Genomic DNA, 24,929 nt, shown 5'->3' on the forward strand with positions numbered 1-24,929 from the left:
TTAATAACAAATTTAAATACAATTCCACACATAAAATGATTCCTGGTACTCAGCATTCCCACACCACGGGATCAGCGAGGTAAACTGTCCGACACCTTCACCATTTCATACATCCCTCCACACACCAAACTTCTCAAAAATCATTTCGCTAGAATCAGTGCACAGAAAAACAAAGAAAGATTACCTCAGTTAATGTCTTTTTTGCTTCGGTACATTTTGCCTGCAGATCGGCACATTTAGCTTGCAACTATTATGAAAGAGAATGAAAAGCATTTGATTCTATATTCACACTAATTAGACCTGTAATGGACAACAGCAACATCTGAGATGTTATTAATGGTTGTCTATTAAACACTAGGCCAGCTATCACAAACGTTGTCTTTCCTTGATATCTCAGAGTAGATTTGACTGCAAGAATTCCTGTTGAATATTTAATGAATAACAGCAAACATTTTCCACCAGACCTTCTAGATGTATTAGGTCCCAGAATAAATAGCAGCTTTTACAAAACGGATGCCAACAGAATGGTAACTTCTTGGACAGAATCTCTGCTAAATTGCTCAAAGTTATTCAGCCTGGTTATAATAGCCTCGTTTCACCCCAGGCTAAGAAAAGAGTTCCATTCTGTACTCCTCCAAATAAGTTAGACTTGCATAAAAGCACCATGGCACCATACCACAGACATGTCCATACCAAATAAGCAAGCTGGTATATGGTTTTCTTTTGAGTAACTATTGAAAGCCTAATAAAGCGGCAGCTTGCAAAACACCACTGGATATTTCACTTGTCAAATAATTTACAGAGGCTAATTTTAGAAGAATATCATTCTCTAAAACACTTATGATTTAAGATAACATTGCAAATAGTAACAACAATAACGGGACAAGGGTTACAAAAGTAGAGTAGAAGTGTTGCAAATAAAGAAATGCACATTTGGTTTTCTCTTCCACTTCTTTTCATGCTGGTTTGGTTTGCTGTTCACGTGCAGCTGTGACTCAATACTCCACTTATCCCTTTCCACAGCCAAATCTACAAAAAGAAAGCTTTTTCATTGTTTTTCATAGTTTTCACCAATAATTCACCAATAGACTGAATTTCAACTAGTTGAAAAAAAAATTACAATTTAAGCCTGCAGTCCACATCTCATGAAAATTGACATAAAGATTAAAGAACTATTTGTTATGAGAAGTCTTGCTGAAACTTATCACAGTATTGAAGCCAGAACTTCACAAACATTTTTTAAAAGGGGGGCCTTAACTGTCACTGATTTCGACTTCTACCTCACTCTTCAAAAGCTGTCTCTGGCAAGTGGCAAAAAAAAAAAAAAATCAGCCAAGAAATTTTTGCTTTACTAAAGTGATAAAAGGTTTATATTTGGCTTATAGCTGTCAGCACTTTTTTCCCATATAAAAACAAACCACTGAGACTGTTCTGCACTGCAAATAAGCAACACAGAATTAAAGGGCCCTCAACTACGCTATGATTCTATGAACTGTGAAAATGGCAAACAGGATGACAACAGATTTAGAAAATACGTAAGTTTTTCTGTGGATTCTGAAGTTTGGCAGTTAAAAGCAGAGCTGTAAAGAAGTAAGGACTCTACTGATTTTGTGTGGTTTGCAATCGTGTTTCCTCCCTGTTTCAAGCTGCTTGCTTCTCCTCAGCAGTGTGTGGAAAGCAAACACGTTCATTCATATGCCAGGGAAACTGGTAAAGGAAATCACTTGTCTCAGCCATGAAAATGTAATCCACTCAACATATTTCAAGTTACAGGCATAGTCTGTATTACGAATTCAGCAGTCCTGCTATGCTACAATTCTGTAGAACGTAAGAGCCATCTCCTCCAGAAAAAATGCTTTTGAACATCTCTAGTCACCGAGACTGCATACAGACATCGGCAGATCCTTTCTGCTTTCCAGATCATAACGGCACAACACAGAATACCTGGCAAAAGCCACCCACAACTGCTAAGCTTGTTTACCAGCCTCTCTTATGGCTCAACTAGGCAACAAAGGTCAAGGAGACAGCATGGCCAGAGAAGCGTGCTACAGCAATAATGCAGACTTTCATATTTTGAAAGCTGAGCTAGCTGTTGCAGTTTCCTAATGCCAGTCTTACTACACAGTTCTACTTGGGTTGTCCTCCCCAAAATTAAGCTTGAGCTAACTGCCTCCAAGAATACAAACTGTTCCCACAATAGAAGGGCTGTGGCACAGGGTTCCAGTACACACATATGTTCAAACAGAGCATGGCTCCAGTATGTCTACATACTGCCTGCAGAACAGCTGCAGATGGAAGTGAGCCGGTGGACACAACCAAAATCCGTTCCAAATCTGCAGAACTGTCCTAGAACATCCTTAAACCCGAGCAAAAGTGCCCCCTTTTATAACACGGCAGTGCTAAACTGTTGTCAGTTGTGACAACAAAGCTTCTTATCTGGAACACGTTAGCAAGCCGGTAGCTCAGGGCAGATGTTGGGAGAGCAGGCATCTGTCTCCATTCTACAACATACACACAGCACATCTGTATCTCCCTTCATTTGTATTTGTCTTACAGCCTCTGCGGTTTAAAAGAAGAGTTAAAGTGTAACAGAAACGTAATGCAACGACTTAGGATACACTGAACATTCTCTTCTTTTCCCCCACTGCTGAAATTCCCAAGATCGCATTCCATAATTTGTGTTTCTACTTCAGGAAAAAAACTCAAACCAACATGGGAATTCACACAGGATTTAACTGTCTGTAAGCCCACATTATGATTTTGAAAGCCTGACACTTCAGCCTGCATTTCAATGCTAGGTATTGTCAATATTTTTTTTACTAACAGTCATCATCTCAACAGGGCACTGAAGTTATGTTTGACATAAACAGACATGGAAAAATCATATTACCAGAGTATTAAAAGAATACAAACTCAATTTTAAAAAGTATATTTTACTTCAGTGTATCATAATATCATAATTATAGTATATGATAATAGTTTCTTTCACTCTAAAATCGAGAGGAATTGTGACAGACAACGGTTTACATTCAACATACAGTGCAGATGATAATGCTAGCGTTGTTGACTATGGAAAAAAGTGCTACTTTTAACAGATGGAGCATGCCACAGGGCAACAGAAACAGAAATGCATTAGTTTAAGAACAACAAAACTAGTTTGGCATGTTTCAAAGGAAACGCATTCTAATATCTACCAGTTAAAACACTGTCAAACTCAAACCTCTGAAAGTCTTTTTTTTGTGCAAAAATAAATTAAGAAAAATCTCCACCAGTTTTTCATAAAGTTTTTTATTGCAGTTGGAAAAAAAGAAGAGAGAAACAAAGAACGTGATAGGCAAGTAATCTTTCCAATGTTTTATGCACAAGTTTATTTCTGTAGCTTTATTTAAACTTGGTACTACTTGAATGTTAGTCAGAGTCTTCAAAAAATGGTTCACAGCATATGTTTTACTGAAAGGAGATTGAAGTTTTGAAGGGATAAATATCATTTAAATAAAAGACTATTGCACTGTTAGAGACTATTTTATTCTCACTTTAAAAATTAAAAAAAAAAAAAAGTCAGGTCTAGTAAGTGGCTGAGCAGGAAGGTTTAAAATCTAGTGCTCCCATAGTTCTACCACAGTAGCTAAAGCTTTCAAAGCTACTATTCTTTTACTTCTGTTGTTTGTAAGACTGAATATATCACTGTCTCATAAGATGTGCTGTGCCATACAGACACCTATCTTTTGGAGCCCCTGTACCCCCAACATTTAATAGGTAAAACCAGGTAAGATGTAAGGCATTAAGATGTTACTGACAAGAGCAGAGCAAAACAAAACAAAAAACACATGAAGGCTGCTGGAGCCATGCTGTACTTGACTGAGTATCAACCACAGAAGTCATCAGCAAGAGTTTTTCCTCAAGTACTATTTGGTTTTTGGCAAGCTTTCGCAATTACTGACTCTGATGCCATATGTTTTCATCAGACTTTGCAAGGTAAAGATGGCATGGTGCTAATTACAGCAGTATGTATAATTAAAAGCAGCATTTCATTAATGGCATAGCTTTTCCACTTACACTCTTTCGGGTTTAAATGGCAATAGCATAAGGAGGTTGAAATGCAGGAATCGTACTTCTTACTCTTACTTATAGATACAACAGAACATCAGTCACAAATGCAAGAGCCTTTCCCTGCTAAAACAAATGCAAGTGACTGTGCAAAAACACCCCCAACAAACAAACACCCTACCTTAGTCAGTGAGACAAGCTGGCTCAGATAAAAGGACAGGAAGTGATAAAAAGTTATTTTAGTCTATTTTAGAGTAACTTCCTAAATTGTTTCTTAGAACTGTGAAAAGAGCCCATTCAACATTATAGCCAACAAGTCAAATGGAGGTACTCTCTCTGGTTTGCTTTGAGAGGTATGCAAAAATAAAAAAAAACAGAAAAGCATGTTTTGATTAGCTACCCCCCTCCTCCCAGACAGAGCTATACAATTGTTTAATATTAACCCAGCCACATTGTCTCAGTAATAAATGTGCAAGCAAGACATTCAGAGATGCTGAAATGAAGGTTCAACATGACAAATTGCTGGTACAGAAGATAGCTTGCTAATCTTTTCTGGATGGCAAAAACTTTGTGATCAACCACATTTATCAATGTTTTCTTCTTTATTACACACACAATCCTTACCTCTTCCAGGAGTTTGGTTTTATGCAAAATCTGCTTATTCAGAGATGCCACCTTCCTCCTATGTTGTTGGGCAGCTCCAAGCCTTTCTGGTCGCTCCTCAGCAGAAAGCTCAGATTGCTAAAATAAACAATAACAACAGCCTATTGGACCTCACGCACCATTACTTCTTGTTTCTTCACTAGTTCAGGAGATGTAAAAAAACCCTGTAATATTACTTATCGAGATCTGTGTCCCACTATCCAGCAGAAACAATGACTTACCAATTTATCTCGCATCACGATAAGGAAGCAGCTGAACAACTGAATTATATCCCAAAGGTATCAGGTAAAGTAAGCTAAAAATAAAGTCAGGTGCCCTGGGACAGGTGGAAAATAGATATATATACACACACTATATATAGTGTGTGTGTGTGTATATATATATATACACACACATACCATATACTCTAGAAGAAAGAAATAATTTTTTGCATCAGCATTACAAGCTAAATCTGATAGAGTTCATAAATGGAAAATATACAAACATGCTAAAGACCACCTTAAGCAGTGGTATTTACTGAACTTTTTGAATCAGAGATGATCCACACCCCAATAAGTAGATTCAGAACTTTCAAAAGCCTTAAATAATTGAGTACTTAGATTCTGAAATACTGGCTTCGATGCATCTTTATGGTGAATGCCAACGACATACTCAATGTGGTAGATACACGAAAAAAAGCTTAGGGTGGCAAATGTCTGTGTGTGTACTGTGGACATCAGTCTTTGAAACTACTCAATCCAGCATGCATTGCCAAGAAAGTGTCTCATAAATACATAATGAAGACAGCAATCTGGATCCAATCTCCTGTTCTCTTGGAATTTTGAAAGCTGCCAGAAACATTCTTTACCAGGAATAACATTATAATAGAAATTGTATATTTGCAGTAGACAAAAGCATGATTAAAAATCAGTGATGGCTAGATGTCTAAGCGATTATTTGCCTAAACATTATTTGCACTTTTTTGAAAGTCTTCACTTGAACAATTACATCTGTTTTGGTAATTTGCTTCATGGACTCAGAATTCTTTTTCCAGTTAATCCATTTTCCAGTATTCCATTAGAAAAAAAATTTAATTTTCAATTACTTCAGGTGCTAATTTGCAGAGTCTGTCAAAGACCTCAACACTAAGTGATTTTTGAATATTTACAAAATGTTGACAATCACTACAAGGTATAATCAGTAAAAATGTCACAAGAAATATGAATACTCCTCACTTGTATTTGCTCCTGGTATCCCTCTAGGCAGATGGGTAAGCAGGTCTTCAGTAACAGCTTAATTTTAAATGAAAATAAGAGGAAAAACCTGTCTTCCTCTTCTCCATTTTCCTTGTTATTCATATTGAAGAGCAGCTTAATGACTTGTTATACATCTACAGCAAGAAAACACCAATTCCGACGTCTTACCCCAACAATTCATATACTTTCTTTCCATTTGTTAGGAAGGGGAAAATACCTCTAAGCAACATCTGTAACACTGAATTATTCAACAAATACACACTCAATTTACTTATTCCTCTCATTGTTTAGCCAAATCACACTTCCTCATCATGCCACGCATTCTAAGACTCCATCCTTCTCACCAAATGATTAGTCTATCTAATATGCATAACATGCAAATCAAGAAAATTGAAAATGCGAGAGAAAGAAACATGAGCTAAACCAGTCCAAGACTGACCTCACAAACACAGTAAAAGATAAAGGCATAAAGAAAAGGTCATGTCTCAAGAAGTGGACTGCAAAAGCTTGCTTTTTGAAAATGGGAAATAACCAGCACTATAATACAGAGGTTTCTGCAGAAAAATCCTTCTGGTCTGCAAACGAAAAAGCTAGGGTTAATCCTCGTGCAGTCAAAGCAGGCTAAGGATCTGCTCTGCAGCAACACTGCAACTTTAAAGTTACTGAGGAATCGGGTTCCAATTTGTGGAGAAAAACGCATCTTTCAGCACAGAAGGAAGAAAGCACAAATTATAGAAGCTACTTTGCTTTTGTCACTGCTGTTGTCACCTGGTCTCTACCTAGACAGAACAGCGGTTGCCTTCTGAACACAATTTAAGAAAGCTGTATCTGAGCACTACTGTCTCTGTTTATCAATTTGCTACTCTATCTCAAAACAAGAATTTAAATTACACTGACAAAAAGGGATCTGTGGGTACATCCTTCAGCTTTTCTGTTAACACACATTTTCCCCACCGCTGACAGGTGTAGACTCGCTTCTGCATTTTCCCCCGTTCCCAGCTACCACTCAATTGCCCTAAAAAGATTTAGCTATTTAAATAAACAAGTTGAACAAGAAGTGTTAGTAGCCTCATTTTCTATGACAGAATTTGTTAAGTTAAAACTCCACATTAATTAGGCATGAGGATCACTGATCTGTGGCAGCTCACAAACTGGTAGCCAAAATAAATGGCTAATTCTAGATTTTAAGAGCCTGCCTCCCACTGTTCACATATAAAAGTTTTAAATGGGAAGGAAGAAGGAAACATATGCAATTAATGTTATTCTTTGTAATGAGATTCTCTCACACACATTAGTGCTATAAATGTTCCAACAATTAAAGAAATTCAATCATTAGCCTACAAAAGTTTACATTCTTAAAAAAAATTTAAAAATAGAGTCTCTGTAGAAAATACGAACTTTGCAGCAGTAAACAATTTTGTTTATCTCTTCATGTTCAACCATCTCCTACTACCAAACAGACTTCAGAGGTTTAGATCTGTGACTAACCCCATCATAGTTGACTCAGTTTGAAGTCCACTGTCTGAAGCCCACTGGGAAAACAAAAAGAATCTCCACCCCCGTATCTGTTTTCAGTCGAGTTCCACTCAGATCTTTAGCAGTCATTTCAATGTAATTTGCTGTCATTTTTCCTTGACACTTTCCCGAGGCTCAGGAACCCAAAGATAAAAATCACTGCATCTCACCTTACCTTTCGGGGGTTCCACAAACAAAAAAAAAATAAAAAGATCCCATTTAGTATTTTCCTTGAAGGACAACCCCTAACCATACTAAATGGTTGAAATGCTTATTTTATGCTATTTCAATTGACTGCGTAGGGTGCATCATAATCTCTGACATAGATTCTAAAAGTCCAAAAATATTCCATGTTAACTTCTCAAGATGTAAGAAACTTGGAAACAGCATTTACAGCTGTTGAAGAGGACTCTCCTTCAGGCATTTTTCAAGGGCGTAGTTTTGAGACAGTACTTTGCTAGTTTTAGTCACTCTCTCATTTTAGCAGGGAACAAGCTTTTCCTCCTATTCTGCTCCTAGTAAAGCATCTCGTTATATGTGACCACACTTGTAAATTCTGAGATGAAGAATCTTTCTAATACAGTAAAATCAAAGCTACTTTGAATAATGGGCCTTGAAAGCTGGTGATGAACAGGCAAATAAAAGCCATGTTAATAGTTTTCTGCCAGGATTTTTAGAAAGTAAGGAATGACACTAGACTCTCCCTTCCAGTTTACCCAACAAGTTCACGCAGTAGCAGATAGGAGGGGCAAATGCAGAAAACCGTACACATTGATCTTCCACAAAAATACCGTCTTGTAAGAAAGCTCCTGGCACATGGCAACATCAGATCGAGAATTCTGTTTCCCAGCTATCTTCACTGGGCCTACGGATTCTATTAAGACTCTGGTAGGCAAATAAGCACTGCTGTGTTCTTCAGACCATGTATAGTTACAAGGGGTTAAAACTATTAGAACTATATCCAAACATTACTGATGCTTCGATAAACTGATAACATTCTTAATTCTCTCTTCCTGGTGCATGCATGTACACACAGAACTTTTTGTTATTGTTGGTCACATCCAATAGATTTGAAAAGCGATATATTCTTGGTTTGACTTGAATCAGTTCTTACTTTCCAGAGTATTAATCATTGTTCTGCTATAATAGTCAAGGTCCTTCTGCCTTCTCTCAGAACAGAAGAAATGTAACATTGAAATATGACCCTTGGGCTTCTGTTCGTCCAGTCCTTTATAATAAAGAAAGGCCAAGAATTTGCTATAGACTCTGTTGAGTTATAGGGTTTATCTCCCAAATGGGAAAGCTCCATACCTCATATGTGTCAACAAAAAGGAAGAAATATGAGAAGACTATTCGACAAATAAGTGCGACCTATAACTCATATCTGGCAGTGATGTATTGTATGTATTAATTGCTTGAAGACCCAGATTTTCTTTTCACATTACTGTACAAACAATCACAGTCAAACACAATAAATGGAGCTAATATACACAGTTAATTGCCTTGACTTCTAAAAGCAACAAAGGTTTGGATTTGATGATACTAGATTCAGAACGAGAGATCCAGGGCATGACTGATAATTGGAGGCCAGTGCAAGCAAGATCCCAGTGTCTGAAAACCTGAGTGAAGGAGGCCTAGATTTTTCTCTGAGCAGGCCCACAGACCTGTATTTCTGTGGTTAACACTGAACATTTTAAAATGCATTAAGAGTTTAGACCTGTGGTTTGAACAGACTTCAACTCAGGCCCTTCTTTATTCATGAAAATGTTTAAGCACCTGCTTAAACCCCACCCCAACTGCTCATGAATGCAATTCAGGAATATGTACTATGGCACCAAAAGCCTGCGCTTGTTTAAATCTCATTCAAATACTTTCCTGAATTCTGACTGTGCTGTTATCCACAGCATACATGAAACAGTGTTGTTTCAAGAGAATCATGGCAATTAAGCTGGAAGCTTAAGGCCTAAATTAACAAGCTATCAAACATGACTTGGTAAAACACAATCGAGTAACACACTCACCTTTTCAGCGTATTCTGACACTATTTGCTTGATCTCATCTGACTGGAGTCCAACAATCTGGCCAACTGTGCTTGCTGTCAACTTGCCCTGCAATTGTGTCAAGAAAATGTTTGGAGTTTTGGAACTGCCTGTGCTTTCCACATGGCAATTTCCCCAAGTTCTAATTTTAACAGAAATGTACAAAACTTTTACAATGGCTAAAAATGTCTAATCACAAAAAAAGACCAAGAAACATTCCACCCCCTAAATGCTGATGTAAATTTTTCACTTACAGCCTTTTAGCAAACAACAGTCGTAATATGAATTCAGATTTTCAAAAACTTGTAATTGTATTCTGTATACTGAATTTTGCATGTGCAGTAATAAAACTCACTGTTAGACCACATTTTGAGTGAAACTGTAAGAATGCAGATGTGTGAAAGAATGCATCTTTCAAATTGGATGCGTGGAAAAAACCAATCATCAAGTGGATTTCAGTAGAAAGCATGTCAATCAGCTTTGAGATTAGACTAATTACTACCTTTTTTTCCTGTGACTTCAGCATAAATACAAACAATGTTTAACAACTGAATTTTTCCCCAGTCGTCTCACCCAGGAACCAAAATATAAGAATTTTCAATCAGTCTTTCCATTGTATCAATGACTATAAACAACTAAGAATTTGAAAAGATACGTATCCAGTATTTTCAGTGTCTTACACTCATGGTGTTGTTTATAAATATTTAGTAGTGCTTTGAAAAACACCTTAAAACACATGCAATTTTACTCCACTCTCCCCAGCAAAATGATGACTCCTCTGGATATCTTCACAAGATGAACAAAATATGACCATACTGCATCTTGGGTAGCTGCACAGTGATGTTTTTCTCCTGAAATTCTCCTTGCAGAAACCAGTTGAATGAGGCACTTACTTCTACTGCTTCTATCATTTCAAGGCAAATTATTCAGTCATCAGCCTTGCAAAAATTACTGTCTTCCCAATTCAACCATCTTTTCTTGACTCCCTTCATGAAAATTTAAATGCAGTCATTCTAAGACTTCAGACTCACCATTAACTAATTTTAGGAACAATTGCCATAACCAACCATAATTTAAACAAAGCTGTACTGGTTTTAAATGTTGCTTACCTCTTCTGTTGCCATTGCAGCCATTCCAGTCATCAGAGTTTTAATGCGAAGCTAGGGCAAAATATGAGGAATTACACATAACAATTTACCTTTCATTATGCAACTTATTTCTGCCTAGTGACAGGGACAAATGTATACAGTTAGTATGACATAACATGCGCATTTTAATGCATGTCAGTAAGTCTACAGAAGTTAAAGAAGAGGTGGCTAAAGTTATCATACAAAGGAAAAATCCTTGTAACAGTATAGATTCACTCAGAGTATTCAGCTCCCACTAACAACCAAAAACTGACCTCCTGAAAATGCTCAGACTCCAAAACAAAAGTTGAAATTTTTGGTATTACACATCAACAAACATTTAATTTTGTGCATCAGTTTCAGGTTCCACATTCCCCTGTGGGAAGCAATTCCCACTTCAGCTAAGCATGGAAGTTTCCCTTCTTGCAGAGAACGACTGGGCAGTGATATCTGCTGCCCTCCCCCCAAGTTAGTAGCATCCATGCCTGCTGTGTACATGGCACACCTCTTCAGCAGCCTGAAGGTCATCTTCATCGCAAGGCTCAGCTTTTCCTGCTGCTGCAAGCCCTGGAGGTAGTGCAATTTTTTTATCTTCAGCCTTTTAAAGAAAAATTAAGAAAATATTTTATCTAGTTCCAGTAATGTAAAGCATTAAGAAAGACAACACGGAGAAAACTGGAATATAGCTATCCTGTTTTTATGAATACGTGTTAGCTACTGGAACATCCTCGCACTACAATTTACGCCACTCCTCCCCTACTGGTGACTCAATTCACACAACAAACACGATGACCATCTAATACACAATATTCCAAAGTCAGTAAAATTTTTGAAGAAACAAAATGAACTTTATAATAAACATGACTGCAGCCTGGCAGTCACTTTGAGGGGAAAAAAAAGAGCTATGTCTAAATTTGGTAATATCTCCATTTATAAAAATTTAAATACTAAATTTATATGCAAAATATTGAGATAATAAAGAAGCACAACCTTAACATACTCAGTGTATTGCTGGGTCCATGATATGCTTAATGCATTTCTTCATTATTTCTGTCTCTAATAAAAGCTTGTAGCCAAAGTAGTATCTGCTCCAAAATAATAAAACTGCAAATACTCCGACAACAACATTTTACGATTCCATAATCATCAAAAGCACAGCAAGGATGCTGCTTTTCAAGAGGCACTATGATGTATTTATGGCATGGTATCATGTTTCTCTGTCACACTAAATAACCTGTAATGTATTAAATGCCTACAAAATTTCCTACCTAGCTGAATGGTTTTATAAAAGAGAAAAGAAAAAACTCTTTAATGATCACATCATGGAATACTTAGTTAAAAGATGCTCATTAAACAGACAGCATATGTTCATCACCTCACATTAAAGAACAAACCGAAACAAAGAAAACACCCAAACGCCCTCTCTAAGAGAAAAATATTTGCAAAATGTGATCTTTGAGTATAGATGTAGAAAATGCTTTAAAAAAGAAGGAGACAGTAATCAATTGCATCTTTCACTGCACGCAGATTTTTAGTTCCAGTTAGCCATTTTTAAGAGAGAAGTCAGAGCTCTTTATTCTGTTGTATTCCTTTAGGATCTTACAGTAACCAACACTCCAACAAAAACGGCGCAATTCTTCCCACAATATGAATATTTAAAATCAGTATATTTTTACCTGTTCCGTTTTCCCTGATTGTCTGCTAAATCCATATCTCCTAAAAGAACAACAGTAACATAAAAGAAATAATTTTATTTGTGGAAGTTGTAAACAACAAGGTAAGTTTCTAACAGTTTTCAACATAAGAAATGCACTAAAATTGAATCACTTAACAAAACCAACAGACAGGTTCCAGTAAGTTTTGGAACGCTTCATATAAACTAAATAAGCAGGCACTGCAGCATATTCACCAAATAATTTCAGCTCCATCTACTCCTTTCATTATGATCTGCAAATTTAGACTGTTCATAAAATATTGTCATGTAAAACTCAAAAAGAAAGAGCAATGCTCTCATTCCATTGGAAGTTAATCCTCCAGCTACTAGCTGCATACTCCCGAATTCTGGAAAGGCCTTAGAAAGTTGTCAGTGCAATCTCTGCTCCCAGACAACCACTCATGCTCATGACCTTTGATGAATCTTCAATTTCTTCCGAAGCATGGCATTCAGAGCTTTAAATACATATTCAAATAAATGTTTATACTTCTGGGTTTTTTGAGAGAGAGGAAAAATTGACATTTGAGTTATGTTGTTAGTTTGGAAATACTATCTTAAAGAAAAAACAGGCAGAAAGAAATTTTAGATATGAGTAAACAACCATATTCAGTATTACAAAGCACTAAATCCAGCACGTACACAGATGTGAAAAAAAGTGATATTCCTGATTGACTGGCACCCACAACTGTTTAACTCCTTAACTGCTGCAGAAGCAGGACCACTTACAAGCCTTTTATGGCTAAAAGTTAAGTGATCCTCAGCAGCAGTATCAATTGTCACCAGTTCTCCATTTATTCAACACTCAGACTTAAGAGGTAAATTCAGTCATATTCTATTACAACATAACACCAAGTTTTCAAGAATCCCCCAACGCTGTTTTCTCCGCATTTTAAAGCTCAGCAGTACAAAGAATGTGGCAGAGCACTACCCTCACACAGAATATGCATGAATTTGTATTAGTATAAAAGCATTTGTAATTGGTATTGCCATTATCGTGTATCTGTTCTTGCTTTTTGTAGGAGCACAATTTTATTTTCACACCAATAATTGCATCCAAGTAATGAACTGCACCAGAACAGCAGTAACAAAAACGTAACCATATGTTATATCAACAGAGAACCCAGATGCCTCCCAGGCTTAACATTTCACATCTGTTACAGGAACTGACTTTGTACTTTGCTGAAAACTGATTGATAATACGCAAAGATCAGGCAATGCAAGCCCTTAGCTGAAACAGACCATGAAACTGTGTGGAAAGATGCTCACTGGCATCACTCCACTCTCAAGCCGGACTCTGGCCTACCACATTCCAGCTTATTTGTGATAACCTTGAAGCTAGGGGCCACAGGATCAAAAAACAATTTAGAATATGGCACTATCTATCACTATCTGAATAATGCTGCATTTGGCACTGGGACATTGCAAGACCCTATATTATTTGTTGGGCTGAGAAAATCAAATTTTATTATTAGTGTGCACTTAAAGGAGCCATTTCTATGATAACGAAGGGGCATTTGGGAATAAAAGAAATCCTCTACAACTGCCGTTTACATGCAGTAAAAGAATGAAAGGTTCACTTTAACTATCTGAATTCTAAAAACACTCAACTCTACTAAATCTACCAAAAATTTACTATTTGCCTTTTTCAGCAGTGTTCTAGTTCCCCTAACATTACTCAAGAGTGGACAGTAATCCCTGTTGCCCTCTCAGATTTCTGTACGTATCTCTGAGTCCTTGTACTCTTGTTATTTCATTACTAGATTCACAGCAGACATCTTCCTTAAGAGTTTGCTTACCAAAACACATGAACTAGACATCTGTGTGGCTCACTACTGTCATTTTCTCAGATTTCTTTATTAATGCACTGTATCAGAAATATTTCTCTGATCAAGAGTTTTATGCTTTGAGAATTCATTATGAAAGCATTACCAAAACACATTCAAATCTTGCAACTTTCTTAAATTTCTCCCACTTGTATTCAATTTGTGTTAAGCTTTTCACACCAAATAACTAACTGTATTTGTCCTCTAGTAAGTACTGTCCTTCATTCATATCACCAATCTAAATAATCAGTACAGCCAGTCTTCTGTCATGCTCCATGCCCTTAAAAGACCAAATACCTCTTCTCCATTTGTTCTTCTGCTAGGACTCTGTAATGTCATCAAGATCATCTCAACAAATACTACCCTGAAGAGGCATTTTCATTCCCAAAATTCACAAGCTCTTGGTCATCTTTCTTGTTAGTCCCAAACCACTCCTCATATCCAGGTACTGATGCACACTATACAGCAGAAGAGCAGTTCTCTCATATCTTCAAGGCCTCCTACTTTTCTGTTCTTACTTCCTCCCTCTGTACTTCAACTTTCTCCATCTCAATTGCTTTTGTATTAAAGATTTATCTGTTTTTCCAGCAGAAATGAGCTTTACTTAGGTCTGAACTGTTCCACAGTACCTAAAGCTAAAACAATTTGTGGGATCTATAGAAAACGTGTTTATTTCAATTTCAAAGCCATATACTGATTTCCAGTTTTACCTTTTAAAAAAAAAAAACACTAAAATTATTCTAGAAAAATCAGACACAAAAATTCCCTTACACTGCATAAACTATTTTATACTCTTTCTGCGTCTACTGAGCCAAATATGCAGTAACAACACTGAAACAGTACAAGAAACCATAAGTAGACAGAAAAGGAGTACACCGCTTCTTTTTTTTTATAAGAGCTCTTTGGATTCCCATTGTGAGCACTGATGAGGTATCAATGACCTGATCTGAATCTCATGTCTTCAGCATGCCTGTCTTCCCCTGAAGAGTCAGGGAAGAAATCCACACGCCAAGCGGAATAATCCCTGACACTCTCACCAACTTGCAAATTCAGTTTTCATTGGGGAAGAAAGAATTGGACTCTCAAATGAATGAGGTTAAAGCAAGCTTAACGTCTTACTACCATTACAAAAAAAAAAAGTCCACATTCAAGACTACAGCCCACAGAAGATGGGAATGCTAACTGTGTTATTAAATCAGCTGTTAATATATGTATGTCTATATATGTTAAACATATATAGAAGAGGCACTATATCTCCTTGTAGCTCTCTGTCTTTTGAGCAGATTAAGCTCATTAGAGCAGCCAGTCATCTTAGGCTTTTAGATCAGCTTGCTGTACGTCAGATAACTGCACTGAACTCCACTGGTGGTGGAAGGAAGGGAAAAGTTCTACAGTTAACCATTTGTATATAAAGTTTGTGCAACTTCAGAAGAGCTCTGCTTAGTAACAGAACACCCAGGTATCTCCCAGTAGTTTCATGCCACTAGTAACACACAGAGGATTTCATCCCACTTTAACGGAAAATAAGCTGAAAGATGTTACTATGTCCTTGTTGTCCTCACAAAACACCACCATGAATGAAAGGGGAAGATTATAAGCAATCTGCAACCAGGACACTTGCTGATTTCAACTGTGTGTCTAGACAAATGCATAAAAAGGGTAAAAGGAAGGTACTCAGAATAAGGAGACCAAAGAAAACCCCCAAAATCACCATCTATGGCTTCAGGGGAGAAGCCGCCACAGAAGATACAAAAACAAATTCAAATGTCATTTGCACTCATTGAGTATTAAGAGCTCAGACAGCACACAAGCTGTCCATATCACTGAACTATGAAAAAAAAATTGGAAATAGAAACAGAAACTCTGTAACATTATTTTTATGTGTTTGGAGAGCTCTCGGCAAAACAGAGGCACTTTCAAAGGTAATGGGTAAGTGCAAACCTTGGTAAGTTCAGCTCTGTACGGACGTCTGCAGAAAGCAGAAAAAAAAGCACAGTAATTCAGCCTCCTGATGTAGCAACGACATTAGAACTACAAGAAGCAGCAATAACAACTTCAGCTCCTTTTTTTCCCCACCTTCTAGTGGTTGCTTGCAAAAAGGCAATATTGATTGACAGACGCTACCTAGAAGCTTCATGAATTTAAGCCCTTTTTAAGAAGCAAAGAACAAATATCTTAAATACCCATACCCTACTGCAGCATAAAGTCAGAGCTTGGGCTCCCATTGCACAAAACATTGTTCATACATAGAAGGACTTTCCAGTCCCCAGAGAATTTACAGGGTAAGCAAACAAAATCTGAGACCAAACAGGAGTAAATGTGAAACAGTTTGATTCTCAAGTAGTAGGAAGAAAAACCCCACAATCCAAATTTTGTATGGAATGCGTCTAAATACACACAATACAAAACCCATGGCCAATGAAATGAAGCCTTTCACCTGCCGTATTCCAGAAGCGTAGCATGAACCTTTGATTCCTCATCTAGCAGTTCTCCGGCTCCCTTCTGACGTTTGTATTTCCTCTGGGGTTTGTAAACCTCCTGTAAGACAGTGAATGAATTGTTAAAGAGCTTTTCTTAGAGCTTGTTAAAGGCTTTTCTAAAATAAATGAATAATTGTTATCTAGAGTGATAGATACCACTGGCTGCTTTCCAACTCAACATAACTATCCAGATAAATAACCTTCAGCTTTCTCTTTTTGGAATTACATGATAAAATCACTGAAATTACTTCTAAATAATTTACTATAGGACTGTCTTCCCAGGTTTAAAAAAAAAAAAAATTATAAATGGGTATTTAACAACAAACATGATTTCTTCACCCATTTCCTCCACCACATTTGAAAGAAGAGTCAAAACTAGCACAATCAACATCTGTTAAAAAAAGCCCTATGATTTAGCTGATAATGCCAGTGTCTAGAAATGTTAGCTCCTTTGTGACTTAATTTGACTTTTTTGATCTTTTATTAGATATTTAAATGTAATTATTATCTACTAACTGATCTCAGGTTACAATGGAACTAAAGCAGATTTTATCGCAATTTAAGGAACAAAAATGTCTTCAGAAGTTTGGTACGAAAATCATTTGACCTCATGCCATCCTAATGTCATCCCATAGCTGGACAACAAACGGCTCGTCAAACAAAACAAGGATTCACAAGTAGACTTCTGTGTTGACAGAGCTACTTCCACTTTAAAAACAAAACGGACACAAAAGGACAGAGCCACTATCCTGATCGTTAACACAGATGCAACTGTTATAACACTGTGAATATGGTTCATACTAAAGTAGCTTTTTTCTTCCTTCTTACATACAGATCAACTATGCCACTATAAAAATCTACATAACAACATTAGAAAAATTATTCTACCTCAAGCACAAACAAAACAAACCCAAAAACAAAACCAAACAAAAAATAATCATGAGATCCTCAGCTTCCCACAAATCAGAAATTGGAACCAAGATAAGATTTACTTTGACTGGAATTATTTTTGTGTTTGGTGAAAGACCAGGGGGCAGTGAGTCCACAATGCAACATTTCTATTGCTGGACCAAAGATTTTGAAGTTACTTGAAGTCTAGTATTTAGCGCTGTCACGCCAGTAAGGATATTGAAAACCACTAAACAAGAACCTGTGATCGCAAAGATTTATTTTTTTTTTTTTACTCCAATTAATATTTTTTGAAAAGTGTCCCCCTCAATCAATTAGATGACATATTCTCTTCTCCTTTTTCTGAAATGGAATTCTAGCCCTCATCACAGCAGAGATAAACTTCATCATCACAAACAAATAATCAGCATCAAAAAGGAACACCCCCCCCCCCTCTTTTCGTCTGTTTTACATTTACGTATTTTAAATCCTTTGAGGGTCAGGCTCAGAATGCTTAGAATAAATACATTACAGAAACAAAAGTTGAAATCAGAGCTTGGGCTTTCCACATATACATTTAACTTCAGAAAATCCTATTCACATGGGACTAAAGATTCAATGCAATAAATTGCAAAGATTCTGAAAGAAAATAAAAAGGAAGATTATTTTTTGCTTGATCTGACTTTTTGTACAACACAAACTATTATTTTCAACAAGCAATTCCTGCACCATAACATTGCTGAAATAGCTTTCAATCTTTTTCAAAGACATGTAATCCCAAAGTAGAGATTTCAAACAAGTGAAAATAGACAGTACTCCTTGGCAAGTTTCTCCTGAATTTGTCAGCTACCTTTTGCAATTTTTACTTCATTTCTAATCTCAATTTCTGTCATCTTTGTTTCCAGCTATTAAATCCTGCTACATTTTTGACTGTCACATGAAAATGCTTTTTATGATCAAGAATCTCCCACAAAATGTACTTTCACAGCTACAGAAAAGCAATGTAAGTCATAAAAGTAATTATAGCTTTTATGGTGGCATTCTATATTATACCTGTGCTATACAAAATGTAGGCATCATACTATAAACATTAGTCTTGGCATCAGGTAATTGATTAGTTGAACAAAACCACTGCAATATAATCTCAGTTCACTAGACAGTCACCTTTCAGCAGCAGTAGTTCTTATGCCAGTAACCGTTACTGGTATTTAATATTCCCTTTTCTAACCTTTAGACATGATCGTGACCATAAATCTCACTGCACTGTCCCCTTGAGAAGAGTAGGTCCTCAGGCGAGAGTTATAATCATGGATTCAGACAACAGACTAATCTTTCACACTTCCTGGTCCTCTTTTAGGAAAGTGGTTTTCTCTTCCAATTCCAATGCATATTGATTTAAAGGTGACCCACAAAAGAGCCTTCACCTAACAGCTGCCTTCTCCTTCCTCCAGTTCCTGTGGACAGATAGGAACGCTCATGCACTGTCTCCCCTGAAAACACACTCTGTATGTTTTCTACACTGCGCTTATGCCTTGATGCCTTAAGAGATCTCATGAGCTGATCTTCAGCTAAGAAGATCAGGTGCCAGATGCAGAAGATACAATCCTGACAGAGCTCATACATTTAAGCAAGAGGTGTTTGTCTAATGCTACCCTGAGCAGTAATGAACAAATGTCAAAACTTTATCTACCATGAAGATGCACCTAAAAACTAGAGATCTGTGATCCAGAGAAGACAAAATACACCTTTATCAACCCTGCAGATAGATCCAAACTGGGGAGAGCAGCCAGCATGCTCAAAGGCAAGACAGCTATTCAGAGGTATTTAGACAAGCTAGCTGAATGGTGCAAAATACTGCCAAGCTTTTAAAACTGTACCTTGTTTTCCTTGCTTTCCATTATCTGTTTCATTCCTGGACCCTGAATACGGAATTATTCCCTTTGCTGCAGAAATAAGACACATTCACACCTGATTCCAGAACCATGACCTATGAATTTTAAAGTAACAGCCCTAATATACTGGACAAGTGAAAACCAATTCACTGGCTTCAATCAGCAAAGAAACACCCAATCTGGCATACATGTACCTGCTTCATCTTTGTCATATCACTCTCTTCAAGCTCTAAAAATCAATTTCAGAAAACATGCAAGTAGATATGTAAAGGAAACCCAACCAAGCACCATGGGACTCCAGACAAGCCACTTGAACGGACCAACATTTACGAGGTAACTGCACACTGAAAGTAGATTGCATTCCTTCTTTTCAGACAAGTTCTCACAAATAAATGCCCTAATGAAATAGAATAAACTTAAAAAAAATAGAACATGAAAAGGAAGCCTTGAAACTACCTCTGCTCCTCAGCAATCAGAGATCCCTTCATCACTGTTAATCAAATATCTTCTATATTTTTTAAAATGGCACTAAAAATTCTAGTTACTGAGGTCTCAACAGCACTGTGACTACTTTGTTTCCATCTCTTCAGTGACAAGGCTGGTATCAGCCATTTAGATACAGAATCTTTACTGCTATTTAAAGACAATGCAGGTAGACTATGGACACACTTCAAACACTTGAAAAATTAGGACAATTATTCTGAAAATTGAAAATAAGCAGAAGCTGAATGAATTCCAAGTGCTACTTGATAAAACACACATTCGGAATTTATATTCTTACACGGGTTTGCATTCTCTCTCAATTTAAAGGGTTATACAGATGTACAAACAAAACAGTAATACCCATTTACAAGGGGAACTAACCTGTAAAACAGAAAACAGATCTCAGTGGAAAGACAAATATTGCTGTTCAGAGTAAAAGACTTATTGCAAGTCTGCTAATAATTAAAAAAAACCAAAACCAAACAAACCATCAGGAACAACGGTTAGAGACGGTAATTGAATTTTTCAATGCAAGAGTAATTATTCAAATAGATTAACAAGGGATTTGCATTGGTCATCACCTGGAGACCTTCATAGCAATGTTTTTCTATAAACATACACTGTAATTCAACCACATATTAGGCTCAGCAGCACTCAGGTCATTAATACAGAAAAACAACTACCTCCAAAACATGACAAAAGAGTAAGACGACTTGTCTGGTCCGTTATGCAAGCTATCATATAGCTCATTATACTGGCACTTAACACCTCCATCCACGGATTCAGAGTTTAGGGTGTCTGGCTAGAGCTACCTGAAACAGCATTGATCCTCCCAGAAGAGTGGGGTTTCACCATCTGTTGAAGAGCCTTGGAAGTGTCCCATTCAAAGCCCACCCACATTTCTCATCCCTTCTCAAATGCTGACCTGTGAATTTATCAAGATGGTCCAGAAAAAAAAAAAAAGCAGCGAACTGCTGGAGTCATAAGCAGTGAATTGACAGTCACAAGCAATCAGGAGAATTAGAAAACAAGGACAGAAAGGACGGAAAGTCATGTTGCTAGCTGGGCATCTGAATTCAGGTATGAGATAGTGATACAGCATATGTCTTTTACATGCCACTCCCGGCAGTGTTCATGAACAAGCTTTCAAAAAATATAGTTTATCCAAGAGTTAGAAGATGTGCATCTGAAGGGGGAGAACACAAGTGATACCACCTTTCCCAATCAACACTTGTTACTTGAAGAAAACATTTCCGAAGTAGGGTGTGTATTTTCATTGCTAATTACAACAAGTAAAAAAACCAAATTCTGAAACACAGACATTTAAATGGAGATCACCGCCATTTTGATTAATTTTGAGATAAATAGTCCAACTGCTGATAGCATCAAACACACACTTAGTCTGCTGAGGGTTTAACAGCCTGTAGGTTACTTTGTGACTTTTTGTTTGATAGCGTGGAACTCCACGCTCTCTGTGCAGGCAGTTGATATGGTTTATCTACTTGCACCATGCACACCTAAAAGGTTTTCAATCTGATGTGTTGTCATTTGAGACTTGTTCTAAGAACAAAGCTCGACATGTGACTTAATCGGGACCTTCTCATGAGAAAACCCAGGACTGGCTGCATTAACCAACACCATTTCCTTACTAACACCACTTGCTTCTTGATCACAGAAATCTAACATACTTACAAAGATATCAGTAACAGTCTTCATCGCCTTCTCTTTTCTTTGCATAAATTCATCATCCTGCAAGACATTAATAGAGATGATGAAAAATACCAGGAATGGAGATTAAATCTCGACCATTGTAATGAGTTTAGCAAACAAAGTTGTCAAATAGTTTCTGAGCTGACCAATTATTTGGTGAAATGTTAGTGATTCCCTGTAACACATAAAAGTATTTGCTTCTCTCTTCAGACAGGTAGGCAGGTCCTCAAAACTCTATCCAGATCAGCAGTCTTTCAGCTCTCTGCTTATACAGTGCCTGACACAAGCGCAATCCCAGCCCACTACCGGCATCTCTAATCTTTACTACACTATGAAGAAATGAAGTTGGGATGGGTTTAATGCGAAAAAGAGAAGTTTTCCCTACTGTTATTTTAGTTTCTAAGCATTAAAAATGATCAAAAACACAAAATCAAAGCCCAAGCCACCCCAAGCTAGTAAAATCCAGCTGTCTTTCCCAATACTAGGGTCATCTACCTTTAATGCTGTTACTGAATTAGAAACAAAACTTCAGTTTTAGGTTTTAAATATAGAATTGCCTTGGGATCTGCATGAACAGAACCAATCGCTCTGCACTACAGGCACAAATTCAAGCTCATTCCAGCTCTCTGTCTACACCAAGGAAACTTCGTATCATTACTGCAGAACAGGAAGAAGAGAGGATCACAACACTATTCCAAGTGTGTAACTTCAAAGCGAGCAGCATCTGACTATTATGAGAAGGAATGCAATCAAGGTATCTCAAGAAGTGCAAAATTACTCTTACCACTACACTTCTAGATAAAACTGCACCTCTCGCTCCTCTGCAATCATATTTTACAGAGACAAGCGTATTTCCTTTTAAGCCAAACCTGTCCCTCTCTGTCTTTCCCCAAGTTCAGTTTTTGAATGAAGTTTTTTAGGAATCTAGTTTTCAAGTACAAATTTTGGAGTTTGGATATAAAGAGACAAGAGCCGACTTTGAGCACTCTAAAGCAAAACCCAAGTTACAGAGCATTAACAGCATACCAATTCTCATTCTGCTAGCGCAGCTTCTCCACAGCACGCCGGGTGTTTTTGAACACATTTCAGGCAATGTAGCTCCAGTCCCACACTTAGCCTGGATACACTGCACAGACCTCTACACGCACCAGCAGCAATCTACCTGGCAGGCCAAACTGACACAGAAGTACCAAATATTGCAGAAAAACTAAGGCAACTATTAAGCAAAAGTTAACCAGTATCTAGGAACTCTGTCATAATAATGTTTCAGGTTTTTTTCCCAGCTGAATTTGTACATGGATTCATCTAGGACCGATTAACAAAATGACAGCAAAGGAAACTCTGGTATGTTGCGCTGATTTCAGAGCTGTGAAGCTGGTACCGCACTGAGCATCTGACATAACAGAAACAAGAACTGGCTTGATCTTACCTCTGGTAGTCGATGAGTTTTTTGAAACTGTGATATAGAGTAAGAACGGATATAGTCTCCCATTTCTTCCCTTGTTTCTATTGCACGCTTCACCAGCCACTAAAAAAAAAAAAGTCTGAATCAGTGGAAAGGGAAGAATAACAGCAGCAGACACTAAATTACTGCATAACTATTTTTAATACATTTCAAAAGCTAAAAGCACATTTCAAGCAGACAAACAAGAACATTTATTTGTAAACATGGTAACCCAGGGACCTACTCCTAACAAAAGGATTCAGCACTAGCTATTACATAAACTTCATGTTTGCTCTTCTATGTACTGAAAAGCTCTGTAGAGCAATCAGTTAATGCAGAAGCTAAGAAACCACATGGCTTTTCTTATAATCAAAGTTTTACATATAAAAACCTAAGTATTCTTCATCCTGCTGAACTATATTGAACCATACAAACCTCAGTGAGGCATACTGTTCACACTTCAGTGGGATTCAATAGTCCAAAGCAGATCAAAATGCCTTCCCTTATAAGCTCCTTGGAGCAGAGCCTGGTATCCCAAAAAAACACTTTTCTGAATTATTTGTAAATAGCATATTGCAAAATTAGTTATTTGGTGGCATGATTTCCCTTTTACTTAGCTTGCACTGTAACTTCTCACTTACTGAATAGCTTTTACATTCTAATTAATTTCTTACATTAAATATGGAAAGAAAATTCTATTGCAAATTTCAACTATTAGGAATCCTTAGTTGACAAATTCATTTATAAACAGAAACATATGAAATCTTCACAAGCATAAGGAAAGTTCATTAGAATTTTGCCAAATGAATTTCTGTAATCCAAATATTTGTATCTTCAATAAAATCAGTCCAAAAAGAAAAATGAAGAACATCTGTGGAACAGAAATGGATGTGGGCCACTTTAAACATTATTCTTTTAGCTTGCACCTTTAAGGGGGGGGGGGGGGGGGGGAATACATCCCTTGCCCCCGCAAAAAAAAACCCTAAGGAGCCCTCCCAGAAATCTGAGTTGCATAAACCCTGCATCCTAGCAGAATAAGTCTACTACTTCAGCTAAAAATACGTTTTATCAAAGTACATTCCATCACACTATTTATATTATCTATAATATCCATTGTTCTTACTTGATAAACATTAATAACATTATGTTATGAAAATACAGAATAATACATAATATAGAAAAATACACAGCAGTAGTTCACAAAACACAGGAATGTTAATTTTCTGGCTTTTTGTTTTCATCTGTACCATGGAATAGCCAGCACACCTCAACTCACCAGACCAAGAGCTCAGCTGTATCAGCCCACACAACATATATCCTATATTATGTTCAAAAAACTCAGAACTCTAAGAGCTATCGAAGTTGTCCTTCTACTGAGCAGGCAATATGGAATAAATAATATATTCCTTAGTTCTAGGAAGCGCTGAATTTACAGCACGTACACAAAAATGTGATTATACTCCACATGCATACAGGTTCATCTCTGTCTACTCCAAAGAAGCCCTTGGGAGCATACTTTAAAACAAACAGATAGTCCAGGTGGCTTTTATACAGTTCGTGGGCTATGGTATGGTCATCCTTCTACAAAGCAAGCTTGAACTGCTTACAGCACCCAACTCTATCAGTCCAAGTGTGAGGAGATGGGCTGGAGCTCTGCTGGAATTTGAAGCAATCCGAAATTTAACAGAAAATGCTCTGGGCCCTCAGGGCCAGGACCCAACACTAAGCCTGTCTCATATCATTAGCCCATTATACTCTGACAGAAGACACCACTTGGAACACGACCTCATATCATTAATCCTGGCTGTACCTCAGGTAGAAGCCATACAGCTAGGTTATATGCATTTCTTCCAAAATTTCCTACAGCTA

At 37.2% G+C, this 24,929-nt stretch overlaps 1 protein-coding gene across 1 annotated transcript in view; it reads right to left on the reverse strand.

Moving 5' to 3' along the window:
* Positions 1-24,929, reverse strand: part of CCDC93 (CCC complex scaffolding subunit CCDC93) — a 51,594-nt gene that overhangs the window by 18,820 nt on the left and 7,845 nt on the right. Inside the window, exons 5-13 of the mRNA XM_075431198.1 lie at positions 23,046-23,144; positions 21,599-21,655; positions 16,601-16,701; positions 12,303-12,342; positions 11,132-11,224; positions 10,609-10,659; positions 9,482-9,568; positions 4,672-4,788; positions 185-247 (exon numbers count right to left, since the gene is read on the reverse strand). Coding sequence (XP_075287313.1) covers positions 185-247; positions 4,672-4,788; positions 9,482-9,568; positions 10,609-10,659; positions 11,132-11,224; positions 12,303-12,342; positions 16,601-16,701; positions 21,599-21,655; positions 23,046-23,144 — 708 coding nt within the window. The remainder of the gene's footprint in view (positions 1-184; positions 248-4,671; positions 4,789-9,481; positions 9,569-10,608; positions 10,660-11,131; positions 11,225-12,302; positions 12,343-16,600; positions 16,702-21,598; positions 21,656-23,045; positions 23,145-24,929) is intronic.

The sequence above is a fragment of the Opisthocomus hoazin genome, chromosome 9 (assembly GCF_030867145.1).
Source record: "Opisthocomus hoazin isolate bOpiHoa1 chromosome 9, bOpiHoa1.hap1, whole genome shotgun sequence".
NCBI classification, from domain to species: domain Eukaryota; kingdom Metazoa; phylum Chordata; class Aves; order Opisthocomiformes; family Opisthocomidae; genus Opisthocomus; species Opisthocomus hoazin.